Source organism: Emys orbicularis, chromosome 13 (genome assembly GCF_028017835.1).
Source record: "Emys orbicularis isolate rEmyOrb1 chromosome 13, rEmyOrb1.hap1, whole genome shotgun sequence".
Classification (NCBI taxonomy): Eukaryota; Metazoa; Chordata; order Testudines; family Emydidae; genus Emys; species Emys orbicularis.
In genome coordinates, this window is record NC_088695.1 from 11,943,352 (window position 1) to 11,964,888 (window position 21,537).

A 21,537-nucleotide genomic window follows, 5' to 3' on the forward strand; every position below is an offset into this window, starting at 1 on the left:
ATCTCAGCTTCACAAAGAAATGAAAAATCAGTAATTATTTTGCCTCTTTTTACTATACAATTATATCTGGTTACAGAATGTACCTATGGCTGCAGAAAGAAAACACTCTACCACAAAATGTCTTACTCCAATCCAGTGCATTGCATCGGGACCAGGTTCTGCAACATAGAGGGGAGTGGAACCTTAAGCTGCTTTCACTTTCTGCTGCTTTGTCCTCTTCCTCCTGCAGGGATGGAGAACCAGACAGAGGTGAGTGAGTTCATTTTCCTGGGCCTCACCAATGTGAGAGGTCTACAGTGCTATCTCTTTGCCCTCTTCCTGCTGCTCTACATGGCCAGCATTTTGGGGAATGGAGCCATTGTGGCTGTGGTACTGGCTGAGCCCCGGCTTCACACCCCCATGTACTTCTTCCTGGGAAATCTCTCCAGCCTAGACATCTTCTACTCCACAGTCACTGTGCCCAAGATGTTGGCCGGCTTCCTCTCGGGGCACCAGACCATCTCCTTCACCAGCTGCCTGGCACAGCTCCATTTCTTCCATTTCCTGGGCAGCAGTGAGGCCATGCTGCTGGCTGTCATGGCCTATGACCGCTACGTGGCCATCTGCCACCCACTGCGCTACACACTGGTCATGAGCCCACAGGCCTGCCTGCTGCTGGCAGGAGTCACCTGGGCCACTGGCTTCCTGCATGCCCTGATGCACACGATCATGACCTCCCGCCTGCACTTCTGTGGCCCCAACCGTGTCCACCACTTTTTCTGTGACATCAAGCCCCTGCTGAGCCTGGCCTGCAGCAGCACCCACCTCAACTTGAGCCTCCTGAACATCGTCACTGGGACCATCGCTCTGACTCCCTTCATCATCACACTCCTCTCCTACCTCTACATCATCTCCTTCCTCTTCCTGAAGGTCCGGTCACGGGAAAGCAGGAGAAAGGCCTTCTCCACTTGCACCTCCCACCTCACTGTGATAGCACTGTACTATGGGACAGTGATCTTCGCCTACATGCGTCCTTCTTCAGGAAGCTCCAAGGGAGAAGAGATGATCATCACCCTAGTGTACAGTGTCATCACCCCAGCTCTGAATCCCCTCATCTACACCCTGCGGAACAGTGAGGTGAAATACGCCACCAGGAAATTCATCACTAGAAAACTCTTCCCTGAAAGGAACTGAATAAAATGACTGCTTCTTGTTTTGAAGTGAAAAGGAGAGATGTTGACCAAGGGAATTATAATGTAGGGGATCTATCTTCAATATCCCCTGGAAAAAATAGACTGTAGGAGACATTCTTGCAGTGACCAAGATGGGGATGGAAAAATGTCCTCCCAGGATTTCTTCATCTCTAATTGTTATGGGGGAAAATGTTTGGAGATTAATTTTAAATATTATTCCCAAACAAAATTGGTATAAAGGTTTATAATACATATGATTAATTGAAGTTAAACTACTTTACAGAGATATTGCATAGATTCCAAAACCAAGCGCTACAAACCTTGGAAGTTGAAGGTTAAGATTTGCACTGGGCAGCACAGTATGGGGAGAAGGTGACCAGCCCTCTGTGGAGAAAGAAGTGGTTCGGGACTATTTAGAAAAACTGGACGTGCACAAGTCCATGGGGCCGGATGCACTGCATCCGAGGGTGCTAAAGGAGTTGGCGGATGAGATTGCAGAGCCATTATTTTTGAAAACTCATGGCGATCGGGGGTGGTCCCGGATGACTGGAAAAAGGCTAATGTAATGCCCATCTTTAAAAAAGGGAAGAAGGAGGATCCGGGGAACTACAGGCCAGTCAGCCTCACCTCAGTCCCTGGAAAAATCATGGAGCAGGTCCTCAAGGAATCAATTATGAAATACTTAGAGGAGAGGAAAGTGATCAGGAACAGTCAGCATGGATTCACCAAGGGGAAGTCGTGCCTGACTAACCTAATTGCCTTCTATGATGAGATAACTGGCTCTGTGGATGAGGGGAAAGCAGTGGATGTGTTATTCCTTGACTTTAGCAAAGCTTTTGATATGGTCTCCCAGAGTATTCTTGCCGCCAAGTTAAAGAAGTACGGGAATGGACTGTAAGGTGGATAGAAAGCTGGCTAGATCGTCGGGCTCAACGGGTAGTGATCAATGGCTCCTTGTCTAGTTGGCAGCTGGTTTCAAGCAGAGTGCCCCAAGGGTCGGTCCTGGGGCCGGTTTTGTTTAATACCTTTATTAATGATCTGGAGGATGGTGTGGACTGCACTCTCAGCAAGTTTGCAGATGACACTAAACTGGGAGGCGTGGTAGATACACTAGAGGGTAGGGATCGGATACAGAGGGACCTAGACAAATTAGAGGATTGGGCCAAAAAAAACCTGATGAGGTTCAACAAGGACAAGTGCAGAGTCCTGCACTTAGGACGGAAGAATCCCATGCACTGCTACAGACTAGGGACCGAATGGCTAGGTAGCAGTTCTGCAGAAAAGGACCTAGGGGTCACAGTGGACGAGAAGCTGGATATGAGTCAACAGTGTGCTCTTGTTGCCAAGAAGGCTAACGGCATTTTGGGCTGTATAAGTAGGGGCATTGCCAGCAGATCGAGGAACGTGATCGTTCCCCTTTATTCGACATTGGTGAGGCCTCATCTGGAGTACTGTGTCCAGTTTTGGGCCCCACACTACAAGAAGGATGTGGAAAAATTGGAAAGAGTCCAGCGGAGGGCAACAAAAATGATTAGGGGGCTGGAGCACATCACTTATGAGGAGAGGCTGAGGGAACTGGGATTGTTTAGTCTCCAGAAGAGAAGAATGAGGGAGGATTTGATAGCTGCTTTCAACTACCTGAGGGGGGGTTCCAAAGAGGATGGAGCTCGGCTGTTCTCAGTGGTGGCAGATGACAGAACAAGGAGCAATGGTCTCAAGTTGCAGTGGGGGAGGTCTAGGTTGGATATTAGGAAACACTATTTCACTAGGAGGGTGGTGAAGCACTGGAATGCATTACCTAGGGAGGTGGTGGAGTCTCCTTCCTTGGAGGTTTTTAAGGTCAGGCTTGACAAAGCCCTGGCTGGGATGATTTAGTTGGGAATTGGTCCTGCTTTGAGCAGGGGGTTGGACTAGATGACCTCCTGAGGTCCCTTCCAACCCTGATATTCTATGATTCTATGAAATCCAACCCTGTTAAGGTCTACAAATGCACAGATCAGGCTTGCAAACCACCGTAACTCTGTCCTGTCACAGACTCTTCCAACTTCTCTTATTGTTAAAACACACTGAAATTTGGTACATAGGTCACATTTGAATATTTATTGATTTATTAGTTGTAATTCTCGTTTCCTCCCATTATTCGTCATAAATGAAATTTCTTTCAGTAGAAATCTCTACTCTGGCTTGTATTCACAGCTGGCAACTAAACATACAATTGTGATCGAGGTATTTTAATGTCTGTGCAGCCAGCTTAAATGAACCTAATTTTTAAAGCCCCATTGATTTGTTTCTTTTCCCCACTCCCCTCTTCTTGTCACAACAATGGAGAGTTAAGATTTTTTGGATGCCCCAACTGTGCATGTAATAAACCTTGTGTGATTATTTGTGGTATCTGTCTTGGTACACTTAAGAATTGGGGATGATCTTATGAAATGTCTATATCTGTATGAAATTTCTGACAGTGGCTCAGCCCCAACTTTCCACCCCAATGTCCTTCTTTCTGGGCAAAACATCTTCTATTCCACAGTCACCATACCCAAGATGCTGGCCGGCTTCCTCTCAGGGCACCAGGCCATCTCCTTTACCAGCTGCCTCACCCAGTTCCATTTCTTCCACTTCCTGGGCAGCAGGAAGGCCATTCTGCTGGCTGTCATGGCCTGTGACTGCTACATGGCCCTCTTTAACCCGCTGCACTACACACTGGTCAGGAACCCACAGGCCTGCCTCTGGCTGATAGCAGCCACCTGGGCCACTTCATCCCTGAACATGCTGATGCGACAGTCATGACTCCTGGCTGTGTTTCTAGTGCCTCAGCTGCTTCTATGACTTCCTCTGTGACATCAAGCCCCTGCTGAGCCTGGCCTACTGCAGCACCCACCTCAACCTGAGCCTCCTCAAAATCATCACTGGGAGCTTCACACTCGGTTTTTGTCCCCAACTTCCTGCTGTACCTCTACTTAAATTGCCTTCCTCCCACCCCATGGGAAATCAGGACCAATATCTTTTCTACCTGCACCTCCCACCCCATGATGGTGTCTCCATGCTATGTACCAACTCCCCTGGGGTCTCCTCTGAAAGGAACATTATAGTCATCCACATATACAATGTTGTCACCCCAATTCTGAACCCCATGATCTATCTCTCAGGAATGAGGAGGTGAAATTTGCCCTGTAGAAATTGCTGAACAGAAAACTCGTCCATGAAAGGACATGAATAAAAAAAAGACACATAAAACCCTTTAAAATTATGATTAAAACCTTTTAGTCTTTTTGGACTCCAAGATTTTTAAGTACACATTAGATTCCCCCTCTCCCCTCATTTTTTCCCCTTCAAGGTGTCACTATAGGGCAGTGCTAAGTTTGTTTGGGTGCCCTAATATTATTTCTTGTTTTAACATGTATGCATATTGTTTAACTTTAATTTTGAATTTCCTGTGGGCTTTTGGGGGGAAATTACACCTTTGTAATGTATTCTACCCTAAATTAAGGACATGTTCTCTAAACCTTGACTCCATCTTAATGACTGCTGATAGTGAAACTTTGAAGGATAATGGTGAGGAAATTGCCATGAACCATACAAAAAAGACTATTCATATATTTCCTATATGCAAAATTTCATTGTTTTAACTAGATGGGAAGTTGGAAAAAAATATGATAGGGCAGAGTTAAGATTAGTTTGGTGGCTTAACTGTGCATTTTCATTCCTTAATATGTTCGGATTTAAGTTTAACCTTAACTTGGAAGTTCTTGGGTTTTAACACTTAATTTTGTATAATTACAACATCCCTGCAATGCATTTTACCCAAATTTACTAATGTAAAACATTTTCTCTGTTTTAACACAGATTTTGTGTGGTACTTGCAAAGGGAAGATGGCAATAGAATATATAACTGCAGCAGCCAGTCTGCATTGGACAATGAAAAACAGGTTGTAGGGGGCAATCCTGGCCCTTGAACATAATGAAAAGTTGGCAATGAACTATGTAATGTGGGAGAACAATCTGTGTTAGCCACTGAAAGATTGATTCTACAGGAGAAATCACAATGGCAAAAATGGGTGGAAGGAGCTGAACAAATGTCATAGCAGGACTCTCTCATCTCTACTAACTGTGGGGCAACATTAGATGAATTATTATTCATTATTTATTATTATTACATTAACACCCTTAGGCATCAAATGAGATCAGAACCCCAACGACTTGGCAAAGTAAAAAAAAAATAGTGAGAGCCAGTCCCTGCTCCCTAGAGACCTTCCAAAGTAAAGTGTTTCAAAGGGAAATATGAGAATTAGGCAACCATGGGCTAGATTCACTAAAGAACTTAGGTACCTATCTGCTATGTTAGGTGCATAAATCCCAGAATCAGGCCTCACTGGGAATCACAAAACCCTGCTCAGCTGCCTCAACTCTCTTGGAACCTAATTTTTTTCAGGAAAAAGTTCCCTAGGCACCTATGATTCTGCCTCTGAGCATGAGTACTGAAGCCCCATGCCAGGTATCTGGACATCTGAGCCCCACAGTGATGCAGAAAATAGGGGAAGATAGTTGTTCCTTCATCTAACCAGCCTGAGGAGCCTGATCTGGTAAGCATGCTCAGAGTTCACTTACCAGATTAGGCTCCTATAGGCAAGTTTATACAAAACAAACAGGGGACGGGGTGGAAACACAAGGTGGAGGAGTTCTCTGATAAGTTTTAGACCAGTTGTCATGGTATTCATCCAGCATGTGGGAGACCCCCAGTTGAAATCCCCCCTCTGCCTGAGGGGGAGAAAGGATTTGAACAGGGATCTGTCACCTCTGAGGGGTTATGGTATATTGCGATGTTGGGCTTCCCCAGTCCCTCCTATTTAAGCTGTTCCACTGTGAATAAATAATGAAAGAATCCATAGGCCAGAGAGAGAGAGAGAGAGCAAGCATGAGGATGACTCTTCAGCTTGGTGATTAGAGCGCTCACCTAGGAGGTAGCAAATCCCCTACTTTCCCTCAGGTAGAGGGAGCAGGGGCGGCTCTAGCTTTTTTGCCGCCCCAAGCATGGCAGGCAGGATGCCTTTGGCGGCTTGCCTGTGGGAGGTCCCCGGTCCTGCAGATTCGGCGTACCCGCCGCCGAATTGCCGCCGAATCTGCAGGACTGGCAGACCTCCCACAGGCAAGCCACCAAAGGCTGCCTGACTGCCGCCCTCGCAGGGACCGGCAGGGCGCCCCCCACGGCTTGCCGCCCCAGGCATGCGCTTGGAGTGCTGGTGCCTGGAGCCGCCGCTTCATGTGAGCATCCTAACCACTGAGCTAAAAGTTATGCAGGAGCTCTTCCTTCCTCTGCCCCCCCATCCCCCAGCTTCTTGGAATAGCACCATAGGCACCAAACACCAAGAGAGAGGTTGCAGCCGAGAATCCCAGCCAGAGGGAGGCACCTCCCCACATCCTGGACATAGGCACCTATCTCTAGGAGTGGGGCGGGGCTTAGGACACAACCCTCTTCTTGGAATCTCTCATTGGCTAGCTTAGGCGAGGAGCCACCTATCATGCTGATTTTTTTGAATCCCATTGTGAGGCACCATAGAATCATAAAATCATAGGACTGGAAGGGACTTTGAGAGGTCCTCTAGACCTCAAATTTTACAAGTGTACTCTCCATGCTATTATCTCTAGTTACTGAAGAAAACAAGAAATCAGGACACTTGGGTTCTATTCTTGATGCTCCCATTGGCCTGCTGTGTGACCTTGGACAAGTCACATTCCCTATCCGTGCCTCAGTTTCCCTTTAGTAGAATTAAGGTAATGGTGCTGTCCCATCTTTCTAAAGTGCTTTATAAGATGTGCATTCAGCTGTGCAGATTCCCTTGCTAGCAGAGCTGTTGTCATTCCATTAATCCAGGGGTTCCCAAACTGTGAGCTGCGGCCCAAAGATGGGTTGTACCATAGTCTTGGGTGGTTTGCTGGCACAGACATGGGGAGGATGAGGGGCGTTGAGAAGCGGACAGCAATGGCATGGTGGCCAGCAGTGGACTCTGCCCAGAGCCGGAGGAGCTCACCACCCCCGGCGGGCAGCTGAGGGGAAGTGGTGACGCCAGGCGATGGGCGGAGGGTGAGGAGAAGGGGCCATCCCCAAGAGGTGGCGACTCCCAGGGCACCTGGAGGAGGCTGGAGGGTTCACGGCCATTCCCGCTCTGAGTCGCCACCCCCCGCAATCCATGGCTGCCGGGCCTCCTGGATCATCAGCCCCACAGGCCTCCCAGGGACAATGCCGTGATTGGGTCCATCAGCAGCACAGGTGGGCCTCAGGGGTAAAAAATTGTGAACCCCTGCATTAAGCAATGGTGTAGGGCTGTTCTGAACAGAGATTCAGTGCTTTCTGTTAAAAATCATATTTCAAATACTGAATATTATTACCAAAACCTGAAATGCTTTTGACCAACACATTTTCAGTTTTTGCAGAAAATAAAATTTTCCCGACATTGTTTTTGATAAAAAGTCATTTTTTGTCCAAATTGTGTTAGATGGAAAATAGTGACCAGCTCTAGTGCTGAGGTTGAAACAGAGCCTGGCAGGAGCCAAAGAGCCTAAAGGAATTAGGCACCGAACTCCCAAAGTGTGGTAATGGGAGTTGGGCACTTGACTCCCTTTGCTGCTTTTGAAAAGTCCAGGCTACATTTCCAGCATAGAAAATAAATCTGCCCTGCAAAAATTAGATTTAAATAGCAGATTAGATGGTCAGGGATGGTCTAAGTATATTTACTCCTCCCTCAGCATGGGGGCATGGACAAAATGACCTCTTGGGGTCCCTTCCATCCCTACATTTCTATAACGCTATGTAAACAAAACCTTTGGAACATTTTCGTACAAACAAGTCTCACTCCCAAAGGGTTACAGCACAGAGATGATTAAAAATTGGGATCATAGGCAAATGAATTTCAATGGGATTTGGTCACTCGACTCCCTTGGGCTCCACTGAAAATCCCAGACATAGACAATTACTCTCAGCCTGTTTACAAATTGGATGCAAATATCTTCCAAGAAACTGATGAACAAATGTGGAAGAACTTTTGTGTTTTAATATGGCTAAATGTAAATGTATACATCTCAGAATAAACAATGTAGGCCATGCTTACAGGCTGGGGACTCTGTCCTGGGAAGCATTGACTTTGAAAAAGATTTTGGGGGCACCGGGGGGTGGGAGGGGGGGGGTAATCAGCTGAACATTAACTCCCAGTGCAATGCTGTAGGCAAAAGGACTAATGTGATCCTGGGATGCACAAACAGGGGAATCTCGAGTAGGAGTAGAGAGGTTACTTTACCTCTGTATATGGCATTGGTGCAACTGCTGCTGGAATACTGTGACCAGTTCTGGTGTCCACCATTCAAGAAGGATGGTGAGAAATGGGAGAGGGTTCAAAGAAGAGCCACAAGAATGGTTAAAGGATTAGAAAACATGCCTTATAGTGATAGACTCCAAGAGCTTAATCTATTTAGCTTAACAAAGAGAAGATTAAGGTGTGACACAGAGAAAGGTACATTGTGATCCACTGAGTGGAAGGTGAAGCTAGACAAATTCAGACTGGAAATAAGATGCAAATTTTTAACAGTGAGAGTAATTAACCATTGGAACAATTTACCAAGGGTGATGTATTTTCCATCGCTGACAATTTTTAAATCAAGACTGGATGTTTTTCTAAAAGATCTACGCTAGGATTATTGTGGGGAAGTTCTATGGCCTGTGTTATACCGGAGATCAGACTAGATGATCACAATGGTCCCTTCTGGCCTTGGAATATATGTATCTATGAACTCCCCTCCCTTTAAGTTTATCACTGCTTGCCTTTGTGATGCACTGTACCTTAAAATAGCACCCTGTAACCCCCATACTAATAATTTGTATATGATTATGATATTTTGTGCAAAGGTTGCCATGTAAGATATCCAATGAAAGGTCATGATATGTTGAAACTCATTGTTCTGTCAAAATATCTGTATAATCATTGTATATGGAATTATGATATTCTGCTATATGGTTGATGTGAAATATGTTGTGTGGCTGGGAGATGCCCACAGCTAGCTATCCGGTGGCAAGAAAGGAGGTGACCCACATCCAAACAGGCATTAAGCGACCATCACAAGCCATTGACTAGCAGGGGAATTGTAAACAAGAGGTTTACAATTCTGTAAGAGACAGTTGCCCAAGCACCACACAATGGGGATTGCTCAACTCTATGACTCAGTTGCGCAACTGCCCACCAGGACATGCCTAGGCCAGTATCTTCTCTGGGACATGAGATGAATTGAGAGTTCAAAATAAGGGACAGTGGCATCCTGAGACCACCACTCTCCTCCCCCACCTATGCTGAAGGTAACAAGAATGCTGGGAAGACAAAGACTTTGAACTGAGGAGATTGGTCCCAGGCTGAGAAGGAAATTCAATCTGTGTATTAAGAACTGTAGCCTGCCTGTGACATCCAGTGGGGTGAGAAAAGCTGTACAATCCAAATATTGCTTAGTCTAATAGAGTTTAGGATTTACAATGTGTGTTTACTTTTTATTTTCTTAGGTAACTGTCTCTGACCTTTATGCCTTATGTCTTTCTGTAGTTAAACTTATTTAAGAACATAAGAACATAAGAAAGGCCGTACTGGGTCAGACCAAAGGTCCATCTAGCCCAGTATCTGTCTACCGACAGTGGCCAATGCCAGGTGCCCCAGAGGGAGTGAACCTAACAGGCAATGATCAAGTGATCTCTCTCCTGCCATCCATCTCCATCCTCTGACGAACAGAGGCTAGGGACACCATTCTTACCCATCCTGGCTAATAGCCATTTATGGACTTAGCCACCATGAATTTATCCAGTCCCCTTTTAAACATTGTTATAGTCCTAGCCTTCACAACCTCCTCAGGTAAGGAGTTCCACAAGTTGACTGTGCGCTGCGTGAAGAAGAACTTCCTTTTATTTGTTTTAAACCTGCTGCCTATTAATTTAATTTGGTGACCCCTAGTTCTTGTATTATGGGAATAAGTAAATAACTTTTCCTTATCCACTTTCTCAACATCACTCATGATTTTATATACCTCTATCATGTCCCCCCTTAGTCTTCTCTTTTCCAAACTGAAGAGTCCTAGCCTCTTTAATCTTTCCTCATATGGGACCCTCTCTAAACCCTTAATCATTTTAGTTGCTCTTTTCTGAACCTTTTCTAGTGCTAGAATATCTTTTTTGAGGTGAGGAGACCACATCTGTACACAGTATTCGAGATGTGGGCGTACCATGGATTTATATAAGGGCAATAATATATTCTCAGTCTTATTCTCTATCCCCTTTTTAATGATTCCTAACATCCTGTTTGCTTTTTTGACCGCCTCTGCACACTGCGTGGACATCTTTAGAGAACTATCCACGATGACGCCAAGATCTTTTTCCTGACTCGTTGTAGCTAAATTAGCCCCCATCATGTTGTATGTATAGTTGGGGTTATTTTTTCCAATGTGCATTACTTTACATTTATCCACATTAAATTTCATTTGCCATTTTGCTGCCCAATCACTTAGTTTTGTGAGATCTTTTTGAAGTTCTTCACAATCTGCTTTGGTCTTAACTATCTTGAGTAGTTTAGTATCATCTGCAAACTTTGCCACCTCACTGTTTACCCCTTTCTCCAGATCATTTATGAATAAATTGAATAGGATTGGTCCTAGGACTGACCCTTGGGGAACACCACTAGTTACCCCTCTCCATTCTGAGAATTTACCATTAATTCCTACCCTTTGTTCCCTGTCCTTTAACCAGTTCTCAATCTATGAAAGGACCTTCCCTTTTATCCCATGACAGCTTAATTTACGTAAGAGCCTTTGGTGAGGGACCTTGTCAAAGGCTTTCTGGAAATCTAAGTACACTATGTCCACCGGATCCCCCTTGTCCACATGTTTGTTGACCCCTTCAAAGAACTCTAATAGATTAGTAAGACACGATTTCCCTTTACAGAAACCATGTTGACTATTGCTCAAGAGTTTATGTTTTTCTATGTGTCTGACAATTTTGTTCTTTACTATTGTTTCAACTAATTTGCCCGGTACCGACGTTAGACTTACCGGTCTGTAATTGTCGGGATCACCCCTAGAGCCCTTTTTAAATATTGGCGTTACATTAGCTAACTTCCAGTCATTGGGTACCGAAGCCGATTTAAAGGACAGGTTACAAACCTTAGTTAATAGTTCCGCAACTTCACATTTGAGTTCTTTCAGAACTCTTGGGTGAATGCCATCTGGTCCCAGTGACTTGTTAATGTTGAGTTTATCAATTAATTCCAAAACCTCCTCTAGTGATACTTCAATCTGTGACAGTTCCTCAGATTTGTCACCTACAAAAGCCAGCTCAGGTTTGGGAATCTCCCTAACATCCTCAGCCGTGAAGACTGAAGCAAAGAATCCATTTAGTTTCTCCGCAATGACTTTATCATCTTTAAGCGCTCCTTTTGTATTTTCATCGTCAAGGGGCCCCACTGGTTGTTTAGCAGGCTTCCTGCTTCTGATGTACTTAAAAAACATTTTGTTATTACCTTTGGAGTTTTTGGCTAGCCGTTCTTCAAACTCCTCTTTGGCTTTTCTTATTACACTCTTGCACTTAAGTTGGCAGTGTTTGTGCTCCTTTCTATTTGCCTCACTAGGATTTGACTTCCACTTTTTAAAGGAAGTCTTTTTATCTCTCACTGCTTCTTTTACATGGTTGTTAAGCCACGGTGGCTCTTTTTTAGTTCTTTTACTGTTTTTCTTAATTTGGGGTATACGTTGAAGTTGAGCCTCTATTATGGTGTCTTTAAAAAGGGCCCACGCAACTTGCAGGGATTTCACTTTAGTCACTGTACCTTTTAACTTTTGTCTAACTAACCCCCTCATTTTTGTATAGTTCCCCCTTTTGAAATTAAAGGCCACAGTGTTGGGCAGTTGAGGTGTTCTTCCCACCACAGGGATGTTGAATGCTATTGTATTATGGTCACTATTTCCAAGCGGTCCCGCTATAGTTACCTCTTGGACCAGCTCCTGCGCTCCACTCAGGATTAAATCTAGAGTCGCCTCTCCCCTTGTGGGTTCCCGTACCAGCTGCTCCATGAAGCAGTCATTTAAAGTATCGAGAAATTTTATCTCTGCATTTCGTCCTGAAGTGAAATGTTCCCAGTCAATATGGGGATAATTGAAATCCCCCACTATTATTTTTACACTATAAAAAATATAATATAATTACACTATTATTGGGTTCTTAATTTTGATAGCCTCTCTAATTTCCCTTAGCATTTCATCATCACTATTACTGTCCTGGTCAGGTGGTCGATAATAGATCCCTAATGTTATATTTTTACTAGAGCATGAAATTTCTATGCATAGAGACTCTATGGAACCAGTGGATTCGCTTAAGATTTTTACTTCATTTGAATCTACACTTTCTTTAACATATAGTGCCACTCCTCCCCCTGCACGGCCTGTTCTGTCCTTCCGATATATTTGAATGTTTTATTTTTACCAGTGAGCTTGTCTAAAGTGCTTGGGGAATTTGCTCAGATTACAAAGGCTGGTGCATGTCCACTATCCTTTGACAAAGTGGCAAACTAATTAATGAGCTTCAAGAGAAGGTCTTGAGCAGTGTAAGATGGTGCATTTCTGGGGTGCAAGACTGGGGCCTAGGGGTATTTGCTGGTGTCTCCCTCTATATAGTTCATGAGTGGCTTAGAGAGCATTCATGCAACTTACTTGGGTGAGTCTCTGTATGTTGGTGGCTGAGTGATAACAGCACCTGGAGTGATAACAGCACCTGAGTGATAACAGCTGCTTGTCACTAGGAAATCATCATGAGAGACAACCCAGGCTGGAGAGTTAAGGTGGATGAAAATTTGCAGTTTTCCAGTTTTCAGATGGAAAATAAAACTTTTTTTGTAGGAAGGAGATTTTGGGGGGAAATTTTTGTTTTGTCGCAAACCCAGTTTTTGGCCAGTAAATTGTTCATCCTGAAACTTAATGGTGATGCTATAAATGTCAAAGACATCAACTATTTTCCTGCTGATCAAATCAAACAAGCAAGAAGAGGGACAGTCTCTTGTGAGTGACATTTTAGTTTGAATTATGAATGGGTGGAGCTTAGGTTGTGGTCAGAGCAGGGAAGATTAACACCACTCTTTCTTTTGCAATATGGACTGGGGATGTTCAAACAAAATAACTTTGCAAGCAGGGGTGGCTCCAGGCACCAGCGCAGCAAGCGCGTGCCTGGGGTGGCAAGCTGTGGGGGGCAGCATGCCGGTCGCCATGAGGGCAGCAGTCAGGCTGCTTTCGGCAGCATGCCTGCCGGAGGTCCGCCAGTCCCGCAGCTTCGGTGCAAATTCAGCAGGGACGCCGATGCTGTGGCACCGGCAGACCTCCCGCAGGCATGCCACCGAATCCGCATGACCAGCGGACCACCAGCAGGTGCGCCGCCGAATCCGCGTGACCAGCAGACCGCCCCTGTTTGCAAGGGGTGCCTTGATGTTCCTGAACCAGCTCTTCCAAAGCGTCCCCACCATGCTCCTCTGCTAATATGGGAAGGTGGGTAGAAAACACAATTCATCTCATAGTTCAATGATTTCCTCAGAGCTAAGGGTAACGTTCAGAAATTCTCAAAGCCACACTCTGTGTTGGCCTTCTTTATGAGTTTGTTACAGTATAAAGTTCTCAAGTCAGACCCCCAGCTGGCATAAATCAATGGAGCTATTGGGACAGACCCCCAGCTGATATAAATCAGCATTGCTCTATCAGACTTAATGGAGCCATATCACCATCTGATGTAAATCTGGACGCCTCTATTGGGATCAAACGCCCAGCATTGCCCCATTGGAGTCAATGGGGACAGATTCCCATCTGGTGTAAATCAGCAATAGTGACATTGATGCCTTATTCTTGGAAGAGGCATTGCTTCTGCTTTGAAATGAAACTCTTCTTCCCCTGAATCATACTTGGTTGGACAAGCTGGTTTTTCATTTGTTGAGCTGGGGCCCTACTGAATTTCAGTGAAGGTCAGATGCCCAACTCCTTTAGGCTCCTTTGAGAGTCCCAGCCTGAGTAACTGAAAACACCATGATTGTATAGGTCTTAATCCTACAAGGTGCTGGGAATTGCCTTTAAAGGCTCCCAACTCCCACTGAGAACTCTTAAGTTACTGAGATTTAAGGAGATTTCCTATAGGAGTTAGGTGTCCAGTTCCCATTGAATTGACAAGGGAATCAGGTGCCTAACTCCCTCAGCCTCCTTTGAGAATCCCAGCCTCACTACCATGCAGGATCAGGTCCTGGTGAGTGAAGGTGGTACATCATGCAAGTCACATGGCTGTGATACATCATGGAAAATTAAGTCCAGTTGGGGACCTGCTCACAGAGGATAATTGGGACATGAGGCACCTGAACTATAACTCCCACAAGGCACTGCAGTGGCATTTCAGAATTAAAAGACCTCAATTTTTGGATGAAACATTTCACTTTTTGTCTGGAATATTTCACTTGTCAACAGAAAATCAAAAAAATTATGGTTTCAGGTGTTCAGTTTTTTCAAGACAAATTTTGTACAGAAAGGAGAAACTTTACTGAAAATTTTTATTTACTTGAAAAATCTTATTTTCTCTTCAAAAGAAGTTTTAGCAGAAATGGTTTGACCATCCCCACATATAACATAAGGAATCAGCCAGAGCTGGCCAACTTTCCCAAGAGCAAGAAATAGCAAAATAATAAAACAGAAAACAAGTTTAAATGGGGAGTAAGTGAAATCCACTTCATCTCAGTACATCCTTAACTGAGGATGTTATACAGGTCAATGGCTTCTCGAGATGGTAAGAAATATGTTGGGAGGTGGGAATAGCACCTGAACTGAACCAAGCTAGTGTATTTAGGAGCTCTCAACCAACATGTTTTAGAGCACAAGTTGATTAGCAAATGATGGACAGGAATATTTTTTTCCTTTCTGATATATAGCAGAGATGGAACGGATGCAAAAAATAATAATAATAAAAAAAGAGATGGAATGGATGCCTTAAAGACTAAGGTCATACCTTCAGCTGGTGTACACTGAGTAGAGCTCTCTTCTCTTCCCCAATTTGCAACTGCTGGTCCTATTAATCTATGAGGCACAACGAGAGCTGAACTGGGAGTAGAACCCAGGATTCCTGACTGGGACTCGCAGCTCCAGATATACTAGACTGAACTCCTGTCCTTAGACCAGCTCTGCTCCTGAATAGGGTGATGTGCACCCCCACTGGACCCAGGACTCTATTCAGTTAATTGAAAAAAGCTTCTTTTTCCCCATCATACTCCCGAGAGCCTCTTTCACATCCTTGTTCCTGAGGCTGTAGATGAGAGGGTTTAGCATGGGGATCACCAGTGTATAGAACATGGACACCATTCTGCTCTAGTTGGGAATGGATATAGTGACTGGCTGGGCATAGATGAAGAAGGCTGTCCCATAGAACAGACTCATGGCCATCATGTGGGAGGCACAGGTGAAGAAGGCTTTATACCTACCTACTGCAGAGCAGGTCTTGAGAATGGTGGAGGGGATGAAGGCATAGGAGGTGAATATCACCACCATGGCGACAGCTATGATGACATTGCAGAGGGCGAACATCATGACCTCATTGACATATGTGTGACATATATCATTCCTTTTTGTGTCACAATGTAACATTTTGCTTTTCAGTTTTTTTAACTTTTCCTCCCCCTTTCTCCTTTCCTTTCCTTTTCTTTTTTTCAGTGGCAAAAATGGAAAATGAAGCAAAGGCGGGGGAAGGGGTGGAAGTGAGGAAAAAGAGAGGAAACCAAAAAATGAAAAACTGAAAATAAAATTTTCAATAAACATTTTTCGTGAAAAATGGTGAATTAATGAAAAAGATTGCTTTCTGATACTTGTACATTATTTCACATTTTCAGGAGTTTTCATGAAAAATATTTACCAGTTTTTGATTAGTTCAAATGAGCATGTGAGGCCTTAGTTATCACTTAGTTTAAAGGGGGTTAGATTGAAATATAGAGTTGGCCAGTGGAGTTGCAGCCTAGACTTCCATGGAAGTTATCTCAATTTACACCATCTGAGTATCTGGTCCCAAATTGGAACAAAATCAAAATTTCCCACAAAGCAATTGTTTTGATAAAAACCTCTTTTTGGGTCAATAAAAATATTCCATTGGGATAAAAATCTGCTTTTAACTTGTTTTATTTTATATTGTATTTGCTAAAATACAATAAATTTTGAAACAGAAAGTTTCTTTTGAAATGAAAAATCGCAACATCACATTCCAATAAGGTTGAAATGGAACTTTTGTTGAAATGCTTAGCAAATCTTGTCACAAAAATTCATTTCATTTTTTTCAATGATATTTTGAAGAAATAGACACTTTCCCATGGAAACTTTCAATTTCAACAAAACAGCATTTTATTTGAAGAAAAAATTGTTCAATGGGTAAATTTTAGATCAGCTCTACTCTCTAAGTACTTATCTAGCTCTCATCGCTGCAGTATCTGAGTGCTTCACAGTCCTTAATGGATTTGGGGGCAGATTTTTAGACCAAGTGGGATTTACAAATGTGCCTCACTTCCACTGATTTCAATGGAAATAAGGCACCTAAGTGCTTGTAAAACCAGGAGATGGGGCTTCCATTCCCCTAGAACTTCCCACTTTGCTGCCTGGCAGGTTCCTGGGCCTCTGAGCAGTTTGTGAAGAGATAGAAACATTTTGAAAAGTCAAAACAAAATATTCTAAACAAAATTTGGGAATTCCCAATCTGTGGGAAATTTAAAAAAAAATTCTCCAACATAACTTTTTTCTTTTTGAAATGTCAGAATTTCCCACAGAATGGGAATTTGAGTTTCCAGCCAGTTCCACTACTGACAAAACTAATTCAGCGGTGTGCATTCACACTTGGCCAGTTGTGCTGGTGCATTGTGTCCACATAGCATCAGGTATTATTGGCAAAAGATGTGTGCCAATCTGGGTAGGGATAAATAACAGGAGTACTTGTGGCACCTTAGAGACTAACAAATTTATTAGAGCATAAGCTTTCGTGGGCTACAACCCACTTCTTCGGATGCATATAGAGTGAAACATATATTGAGGAGATATATATACACACATACAGAGAGCATGAACAGGTGGGAGTTGTCTTACCAACTCTGAGAGGCCAATTAAGTAAGAGAAAAAAAACTTTTGAAGTGATAATCAAGATAGCCCAGTACAGACAGTTTGATAAGAAGCAAGTGTGAGAATACTTACAAGGGGAGATAGATTCAATGTTTGTAATGGCTCAGCCATTCCCAATCCCTATTTAACCCTGAGTTGATTGTGTCTAGTTTGCATTACAAACATTACAAACATTGAATCTATCTCCCCTTGTAAGTATTCTCACACTTGCTTCTTATCAAACTGTCTGTACTGGGCTATCTTGATTATCACTTCAAAAGTTTTTTTTCTCTTACTTAATTGGCCTCTCAGAGTTGGTAAGACAACTCCCACCTGTTCATGCTCTCTGTATGTGTGTATATATATCTCCTCAATATATGTTTCACTCTATATGCATCCGAAGAAGTGGGTTGTAGCCCACGAAAGCTTATGCTCTAATAAATTTGTTAGTCTCTAAGGTGCCACAAGTACTCCTGTTATTTTTGCGGATACAGACTAACACGGCTGCTACTCTGAAACCTGTCATTATGGGTAGGGATAGGCATCCCATTGTCCTTTTCCCCACCTTCTGGCATGCTATCTTGGAGGACATTTTCACAATGAATTGTGGGATACACTCACACCTCTCAGGGAAATGTTAAACTGATAAGTACAGATAGTCACACCCAACATCTGACTCTCAGAGTTAAATTAATAATTTCAGGGAGTAGACAAAAAATACCATTTGACCTGCTAGCCCAATCAAATCTAATCAGTCTAATTTCAAACACACTCAGAGAACTTTCCAGGGTCTGGCTACAGACTGAGGGTCTGATTTGCCTCTCACTCACCCTGGTATAAATCAGGAGTAACTCCACTGGAGTCAATGTAGCTGATTCTGACCATTATGTAAACCAGAAAACCACCCCCTTCCACTCCCAACATAGGTTACAATGCCTTATCTGTTACATATATACAAGAAAGACATATGTTTAAAGTATAACTCCTTACTTTAAGATACTTTAAGAAATCCTGTTGGATTTCTTAGGGGGAAAATAAAAGCCACTTATAATACATATCTCCTTGTTTGGAAATATACACTCAGCAATGTTCAATTATACAGTGCCGAGGCTGCTGGGTTTTCAGATGACTTCTCCAAAATTGAGATATCTTCCCCCACCATCCTGATTTTGATAACAATGTCTGAATCTATCTCTGTTGGTTGAAAGGCCAAGTAATTCTAGGGGGAGTGCTCTATTCTGATTTGTCCTGCGGCCCCTGGGTGGAGTTGTGGGAGGGAGAGAAAAATAAAGCCATGAGACTTTAAGAAGCCTTGTCAGAGACGGGCCATCAGTTTATGCTATCGTATCTTTATCTCCAGAAGTCACAGGACTGGGTGAAAAGGCATTTCTTCATTTCCTGTGCTGGGGTGAAGGAACCCAACGGCATCCTCAACTTCAAATAATTTTCACAGACTGGTGAGTTGAAGAACTGCCATAAGAGTCACAAAGTTCAAAGGACTTTCTTAAATATGCAGTCTTTATCCTTTTAGTTTTCCATTTTTGCCAGCAGGGATATATGCTAATATGCAAACATGCTAATAAGCTTTTGTAACAGCAAAGTATTGGGCGGAGGCAGTATGTGTGTGAATGTGTTTCAGTGTGTCTGGTTGAATCCACATGAGAATGGCCCCTACACAAGTAATTTATCAGATTTTTAAATCAGACCTAAATTAAATAATTTCTGCCTTAAGGAGACCACACAGATTTGTAGATTCATAGATTTGTTCTGAGGTCCAGAAGGAGGTGAGAGGCAGACCAGTTGAAAGTCTCTGGGTGAAAATAAAAGGGTGAAAATACAGGGGTGATGTCATGGTAGGGGTCTGCTATAGATCACGAAATCAGGAAGAGGAGATGGATGAGGAATTTCTAGAACAAATAACAAAAATATCTAAAACATAAGACCTGATAATAATGGGGGACTTTAACTACCAAGACATCAGTTGGAAAAGTAATATGGCAAAACACAAAATAGTCAACATGTTCTTGGAATGTTTGGGGGACCACTTTTGTTTCAAAAGGTGGAGGAAGTAACCAGGCGGAAAGCCATTTCAGACTTGATTAGGACTAACAAGAAGGAATTGGTTGAGAATCTGAAGGCTGAAGGTAATTTGAGTGAAAGTGATCATGAAATGATAAATGTAATAATTTTAAGGAAATGAAGGAGTGAGAGCAGCAGAATAAGGGCAATGTACTTCAAAACTCAGCGAATGGGTAGGTATGGTCCCATGAGAAGAAAATGTAAGGGAAAAAGGAGTTCATGAGAGTTGGCAGTTTCTCAAAGATACAGTCTTAAAGGTGTTACAGCAAACTATCCTGATGTGAAAGAAAGATAGGAAGAATAGTAAGAGGCCAATATGGCTCCATCAGGAGCTTTTAATGTTGTGAAAATGAAAAAGGAATAAAAAAAGTGGAAACATAGGATGCTAAGGATGAGTACAAAAGGACAGCACAAACATGAGGGACAAAATCCGAAAGGCTAAGGCACAAAATGTGTTACACCTAGTAAGGGACATAAAAGGCACTGAGAAGAGGTTCTCTAATACTATACTAGGAGTAAGAGAAGGGCAAAGGAAAGTGTAGGTTGTCTACTTAATAGGATAGGAGAGCCAATAACTGATAATATTAAGAAGGCTGAGGTATTTAATGGCTATTTTGCTTCAGTCTTCACTAAAAAGCTTAATGGTGACCAGACGTTTAACACAATTAATACTAACAACAAGGGGGAAGGAACACAAGCCAAAATAAGGAAAGAACAGGTCAAAGAATATTTAGATAAGTTAAATGTATTCAACTCAACAGGGCCTGATGAAATTCATCCTAGGGTACTTAAGGAACTAAATGAAGCAATCTTAGAACCATTAGCGATTATCTTTGAGAACTCATGGAGGATGGATGAGGTCCCAGAGGACTGGAGAACGGCACATATAGTTCCCGTCTTTAAAAAAGAGGATGAAAGAGGACCCAGGGAATTTTAGATCAGTCAGAACTTTGGTACCTGGAAAGCTACTGGAACAAATTATTAAACAATCAATGTGTAAGCCGCTGGAGGATAACAGGGTAATAAGTTATAGCCAACATGGATTTGTGAAGAACAAATCATGCCAATTCAAACTCATTTCCTTCTTTGACAGGGTAATTGACCTAGCGGATAGGGGCAAAGCTGTAGAAATTATATTTCTTGAATGTTCCATTGTCATAAGCAAAGTAGGAAAATGTGGTCTAGATGAAATTACTATAAGTTGGTAAAATACTGAAAGACTGTGCTCAAAGAGTAGCTATCAGTGGTTTGCTGTCAAACAGGGGGAACATATCTAGTGGGATCCTGAAGAGGTCTGTCCTGGGTTTGGTATTATTCAGTAAAGAAAAGTACAAAATACTATACCTTGGAGGAAAAAATCAATTGCACAATTAAAAAATGGGAAGCAATTGGCTAGGTGGTAGTACTGCTGAAAAGGATCTGGGGGTTATAGTGGAAACAAATTGAATATGAGCCAACAATGAGATACAGCTGTGAAAAAGGCTAATATCATTCTGGGGTGTATTGACAGGAATGTTGTATGTAAGACACAGGAGATAAATGTCCCGCTCTACCAGGCATTGCTGAGGACTCAGCTGGAGTACTATGTCAGTTCCGGGCGCCACACTTTAAGAAAGATGTGGACAAATTGGAGAGAGTACAGAAGAGACCACAAAATTGATCAAAGGTTTAGAAAACCTGACCTATGAGGAAAGGTTAAAAAAAACTAGGCATGTTCAGTCTTGAGAAAAGAAGCCTGGGGGGGCGGGGGACCTGTTAACCATCTTCAAATATATTAAGGGCTATTATAAAGAAGACAGAGATCAATTGTTCTCCATGTCCATTGAAGACAGGAAAAGAAGTAATGAGCTTAATCTGCAGCAAGGGAGATTTAGGTTAGATATTAGGAAAAACTTCTAACTATAAGGCTAGTTAAGCACTGCAATAGGCTTTGAAGGGAGGTTGTGGAATCTCTGTCATTGGAGGTTTTTTTAAGAACAGGTTAGACAAATACCTCTCAGGGATGGTCTACGTATACTTGGTCCTTTCTCTGTGCAGGGGAATGGACTAAATGACCTTTTGAGGTCCCTTCCAGCCTTACATTTCAATGCTTCTATGATCATCTCCTGATCTCTGTTTTGAGACGCTA

The 21,537-nt window shown here is 43.0% G+C and overlaps 1 protein-coding gene across 1 annotated transcript; it reads left to right on the top strand.

The window, feature by feature from the left end:
- The first annotated feature begins 231 nt into the window (after nt 1–231).
- LOC135888109 (olfactory receptor 12D1-like) lies at nt 232–1,173 on the top strand. The gene has a single exon (XM_065415913.1). It carries the CDS (start codon nt 232–234, stop codon nt 1,171–1,173), a length of 942 nt encoding a protein of 313 aa, XP_065271985.1.
- Nucleotides 1,174–21,537: the final 20,364 nt, after the last annotated feature.